Here is a 5,468-nt window from a genome sequence, read left to right on the forward strand (position 1 = left end):
GCTGGCCCAGTGCCACCCAGCCCGAAAGCCCCTGGCCAGGGCTGCCCCAAAGGAGACAGGCCTCAGGGGCATGGCCGTGATCTGCATGTCTCAGAGGGCTCTGGGGGGACAGGAGTGAGCAGTCGGTGTCATCCGAGGTCAGGGCCGCACTCAGGGCCCCTCACTGGGGTTTCTGTGGTTGGCAGGGCGGTTGGAGAGTGGGAAGGGGGGTGACTGGGTCAGTGAGCAGCCCTGGGTCACGGTTCACTGAGGAGCGGTGACTGGGCCAGTGAGCAGCCCTGGGTCACGGTTCACTGGGGGGTGGTGTTGGGGTGGGCCTCCAGCCCTGGGGCTCTGTGACTCCAGGGTGAAGACAGGGTGAGGCTCCTCCCTGCCCAAGCCCCGGCCCTCCTCTCTGAGGTGAATCGGCCTGCGAGGTGTGCGCTGATCCTGGTCCCCTGCCTCCAGGTTCGGCACCCGGGTCTCTGGAGGAGACCCAGTCACCCGGATCCTTCGCCTGAATAATTCCAGCCCCTGTGGTGAGACGCTCATGAGAGAAATTGGGGCTCTTGCTACAGGCTGTGCCAGGTGGGGGCCAGGATGGGAGGGCAGCTAATGGCCCACAGCCTGGACCCTGGAGTCCAGTGGGCCTGAGGTACGGAGAGAGGACCTCAAGGGCTAAGGTGGGGAGTGGCCAAGCCGGTCAGGGGTCGTCAGAGCCACTTCCACCTTGAGGCCAGGACTTGCCTTTGCCTGTGGGACCTGGTGTCTTCCACTGTGCCTGGGCCAGACGCCCGCCCTGGCCACATTCACTTGGTGTTGGACAGAACTTGCAGAGGACACCTTTTCCTTTCAGCCAGCAGCCCCTGTGCCGCTTGCTGGGAGCTAAAGGATGGAGGGGGAGAAGGCAGGGGCTGCACGGGTGGGAGGAGCCAGGAAGTCAGCAAATAGGCCAGAAGGAAAAGCGGCTGTAGGGAGAGCACAGGGAGGCCTGGATTTGTGCATTTGGACATGAAAGCTGGTCTTGGGACCCGGAGGACAAGGGGTGATGGAGCCAACGGCATAAGCCTGTAGACTTGAAACAAGAATTGCCTGGAAGCGACATGGGGAAACGAGGCCCCCACCAGTCTGTCCAGGAGAACTGGTGGCCTCTGGGGCCTGCAGGGAGTGAGGCCCAGGCAGGAGTCGTCTTCTCTTTCCTTACTCCTCACCCCTTTCCCCTGCATCTGCCCCAGACATCCGCCTGGACTGGGAGACCTACACTCCAGAGGACAGGGAGGACCGGCTGCTGGAGCTGCTGGTGTTCTATGGGCCGCCCTTCCCGCTACGTGACCACGCTGGGAATGACCTCCTGTACCCCGAGACCCCGGAGAGCAGCGGCTCCTTCTGGTCCCCAAGTCCCTCCGAGTCTGAGTCCAGCCGTGAAGCCACCCCATCTGTGAGCAGGGGTGGCAGGTGGGCTGCTGGGCCAGGTCAGTGGGTCTCAAGCTGAGCCTCAGCGACTCCCTTGACCATAGGCCGAGGGCAGCTCCAGTGCTGGCGCCCCCCAGAAGATCATCTCAGTCATCCTGCGAAGGCATGAGGGGGTGCCCTCTGACCACCTGTTTTCCATCAGCCCCAAGCAGGTGGTGAGTGGGTGGGGCTGGGAGCTTCGGGGAGCATCCCCCAAGCAAGGCTGGGGAGGGGGGCGGTTGTGCAGCGCTGAGGCCGCTGTGTCTGCCAGGTGGTCCCTGCGGGGGGCAGCAGCACCATCCACATCTCCTTCACACCCGTGGTGCTGGGCCCTGGCGTCCTGCACAAGGTGCAGTGTGTTGGCTATGCCCTGGGCTTCTTGAGCTTGGACGATGAGGTGAGCACTCTGGGCCTGGGGAGGGCTTCCCCCCACCCCACCTCACCTCTCAGGACTCCAGTGATGGGGCCTGGGCTTGGTAGGTGGAGAGGGAGCTTCCGGGCCGGAGGCGCCGCCTGCAGGACTTTGCCGTGGGACCCATGAGACTGGACCTGCATGGCTACGTCAGGCCGGCGCAGTGAGTCCGCAGGGCCGCCTAGCCCGCCTCCTGCCCCTGGTGGGGAGCAGCCTCCTTGGGCGCTGCTGGGGACCAACCCAGGCCTTGGGAACAAGAGGTGGGCACGGGAGGGCGGGGCCGGCCAGGGGCAGGTGAGGCCCAGAGGCCCGTCCCGGCTGTCGCCGGCAGGCTGAGCGTGGACTGGGACTACGGTGGCAGCATGGTGTTCCGGCAGCAGGCCAGCGACCTCATCCCTGAGCAGCCCTGCGCCGGGGTGAGTGTGCAGCCGCCCTGCCCTCCCGCGTCACCCGGGTGCCCCCCACCAGCCCTCTGGGGGCAGAGCCTCACAGTCTGAGTGCCCCCTTCCTGCGGTTGCCAGGTGCTGAGTGAGCTGGTGACCACCCGCCACCTGAAGCTGACCAACACCACGGAAATCCCTCACTACTTCTGGCTCCTGGTCTCCAAGCCCTTCTCCATTTCTCAAGATGGGGCGAGCCGCAGCCACCGGGCCCTTGGCTGGAAGCAGGAGGGTGAGGAGATGGCAGCAAGGGGCAAGCAGCTGGTGCTCCACCCACAGGAGAACATGCTGGTCAGTGGCAGCATCTGCGGTCCCCGCCTGGGGGGGCACACACTCCTGGGCTGGGAGTCACCTTCCTCTCACGTTCCCGCACGTGTATGTACAGACAGCATGGCAACAGAGTACCCTCCTAGGGCTGTACTCAGACACAGACATCGGTAGTATCCAGGCCCCGCCACGCCCTACACACTCAGGGGCCAACTCCCCAGACAGACAGACAAGACTCCATCCAGCGCACGCGCGTGCACACACCCACACCCACTGTCCCACACACCCACAGTCCCACCCCCCACCCCCGTCTCACACACACACCCCACCATCCCACACCCACCATCACACACCCACCATCACACACACACCATTCAGCACATATACACCATCCCACACACAGCCACCATTCCATACACCATCCCACACACACCCACCGTCCAGCACACCTTCTGCACAGGGCTCTCCGCACGTAGATATGCCCAGACCTATCAGAGCACACACTCAGGAGCCCTGGATGCACCAGTCTGCCATCTCCTCTGCCCGCGTCCTGGTCCTCAGAGCACCACGTAGCACAGACCCTCCCCGTCACCTGCCCTCTTGCAGGGTTTCATCACTGTCTTTCCATAAACATAAGGCACACTGTTCCCAGGAACCCCCCTCCAGAGATGAGAAGGCGGCCAGGGAGTAAACTTGTGGAGCTAGGTCCACAGACCTGGGTTTGGGAGCCACGTGTCCAAGGCCCTTCCCGTGAGGCCTGTGATACCTCAGCCCTCTCCCCACAGTCACCAGGGTGACCCCTGAGCAAGGCTAAGCTGACTTCGTGTCCCACGCTTGAAACTCAGCTGGGGCCCCTTACTGCCCTCAGGACAGACACAGGCTTGCCCTGGGCCTGCGGGCTTGCACACAGCCCTGGTCACCCCAGGGGAGGACAGCTCCATTCCTCTGGCCCCTCAGCTCCTGACAGCTGCTGGGCATGGAGCAGGGCCTGCAGGCCATTCTGGGTCACAGGCTGAGAGGGGACCAGGCCGGGCCTGCAGGAGGGAAGGGTGGAGCCCCAGGTGGGCAAGCTGTTGCCCGCCTCCAGCAGCCTGAGGTGACAGCTCGCTCACAATCTGCTCAGGTGAACGTGTCCTTCTCGCTCTCCCTGGAGCTGCTGTCCTATCAGAAGCTCCCGGCTGACCAGATGCTGCCCGGAGTGGACATTCAGCAGAGCCCAAGTGGAGAGAAGCAGATGGTGTTCACACAGAACCTGCTGCTGGAATACAGCAACCAGACCTCACAGGTGAGTCCCCAGCCTGGCTCACATGTTAAAGAGGGGCACCGGGCTGAGCTCTGCTCAGGTGGAGTCAGCGGAGGACCGACCCTGATTGTCTGGCACGTGGAGAGATGGGGTCATCTCCATCCTTACCGGCCTCGGGAGCTCAGAGCCAGGTGGGGTGCTGGAGGGTGCAAAATCAGGGAAGGCTTCCTGGAGGAAGAGGCAGCACGTGAAGCCTGCACATTGTTTAATGGAGAAAGCAGGGGACCAGGCCAAGGGAGTGGCCTGACGATGCTGACAGCAGCTGAGGGACGCCTCTGGGGCTTGTCTGGGACTCTGTGCACCAGGTGAGAAAGCCATGGGCCTTGTCCTGTGGGCTGTGACAAGCTCCACACTCCAGCCCCACAAGCTTCTGAGGGGAGAGGCCAGGGGGAAAGGCGAGAGGGCCCAGAGCCCAGGAGGAGCAGAAGGCTGGATAAGGGGGGCGGGTAGGCAGTGAGGTGACCCGGGCAGGGAGTGGAAACCACAGCGCTGGATCAGGGGAGGAGGGAGCAGACAGCGCCTCCCTGGCCGCTTTCCTCCCACCAGGCGGTGCTGCCTGTGGGCTCCTCAGAAGCTGCTGGGCGGAGGGCTGGCAGGGTCCCGCGTCCCTGCTGCTCCCCCGGGTGGCCGGCTCTGTCCCCAGGTGGTGCCCCTGCGGGCCGTGGTGGCCGTGCCCGAGCTGCAGCTCTCCACCAGCTGGGTGGACTTCGGCCCCTGCTTCGTGAACCGGGGCCGGGCCCGGGAGGTCTACCTCATGAACCTGAGTGGCTGCCGAAGCTATTGGGCTGTGCTGACAGGTGTGTTAGGCCCTCCTCCCCAACTCCGCTAGACTGAGACCCCCAGGAAGGGGCCTGTGGCCCTGTGCTGATAGGCCAGACCCCCTGGGAGTTGCTGCGCTGACTGCCACTTCCCCCATCGGAAGTGGTCCCCCCCGGGGTGGTGGGCAGCAGCAGAAGCACCAGGAGGTGGGGGTCAGTGCCGCAGGTGGTGCGTGGAGCTGCCTGCGCGTCCTCCCCATCCTGCAGGCCAGCAGGAGCCAGACAGGGACCCCGTGGCCTTCAAGGTGTCCCCAAGCAGTGGGCTGCTGGAAGCACGACCAGTCAACGCACCCCCCACCTCTGTCACCCTCCAGGTTTCCTTCACTGCCAGGTATGGCCCCCCAACGGCCTGGCTGGCGCTGCCCCCCAGAGCCCTGGGCCAGCACCCTTCCTGATTTGAGCCCCGGCTTCCCACAGGAGCTGTGAGCTGTACGAGTCCACGCTGGTGGTGGAAGGCGTGCTCGGGGAGAAGCCGTGCACCCTGCGGCTCCGGGGCCGCGGCTCATATGACGAGAGACATGCTTCACCCCAGCACCAGCTCTGAGGCTCTGCCCTCAGCCCCCAGTCCCGGAAATAAACGTGGCCCGGAGCTCTGGAGCGGTTACTGGGCATGGGCCTCTGCTGGGGGACCTCTGAACGGCTCCTGGGATGGAGGGACCCCTCCAGGCCTGCGCCTTGTCCTCAGGGCTCATCCGAGGGTGGGTCCACCAGGCGGAGACCAGGGCACTTAGTGTTCAGATGGAGCAGAGGCAGGACCAGCCTAGTGAGAACTGGCCCTGCGGAAGAACCACAGGCAC

General features: G+C 64.5%; 1 protein-coding gene across 4 annotated transcripts in view; it reads left to right on the forward strand.

Annotated features, from left to right (window-relative positions):
• Positions 1–5,260, forward strand: part of DLEC1 (DLEC1 cilia and flagella associated protein) — a 91,694-nt gene extending 86,434 nt beyond the window's left edge. The window contains exons 27-37 of one of the 4 annotated variants that reach the window (XM_061395928.1): positions 448–518; positions 1,215–1,417; positions 1,497–1,607; positions 1,703–1,828; positions 1,912–2,006; positions 2,175–2,259; positions 2,365–2,574; positions 3,674–3,835; positions 4,497–4,650; positions 4,879–5,002; positions 5,089–5,260. In XM_061395928.1, the coding sequence (XP_061251912.1) occupies positions 448–518; positions 1,215–1,417; positions 1,497–1,607; positions 1,703–1,828; positions 1,912–2,006; positions 2,175–2,259; positions 2,365–2,574; positions 3,674–3,835; positions 4,497–4,650; positions 4,879–5,002; positions 5,089–5,215 (1,468 nt within the window). In that variant the 3' untranslated portion in view covers positions 5,216–5,260. Of the gene's footprint in view, positions 1–447; positions 519–1,214; positions 1,418–1,496; positions 1,829–1,881; positions 2,007–2,174; positions 2,260–2,364; positions 2,575–3,673; positions 3,836–4,496; positions 4,651–4,878; positions 5,003–5,088 lie in introns of those variants that run through there. The other 3 variants (XM_061395929.1, XM_061395931.1, XM_061395930.1) reach the window with 3 other exon arrangements.
• The last annotated feature ends 208 nt before the right edge of the window (positions 5,261–5,468 follow it).

Source organism: Bos javanicus, chromosome 22 (assembly GCF_032452875.1).
Source record: "Bos javanicus breed banteng chromosome 22, ARS-OSU_banteng_1.0, whole genome shotgun sequence".
Classification (NCBI taxonomy): domain Eukaryota; kingdom Metazoa; phylum Chordata; class Mammalia; order Artiodactyla; family Bovidae; genus Bos; species Bos javanicus.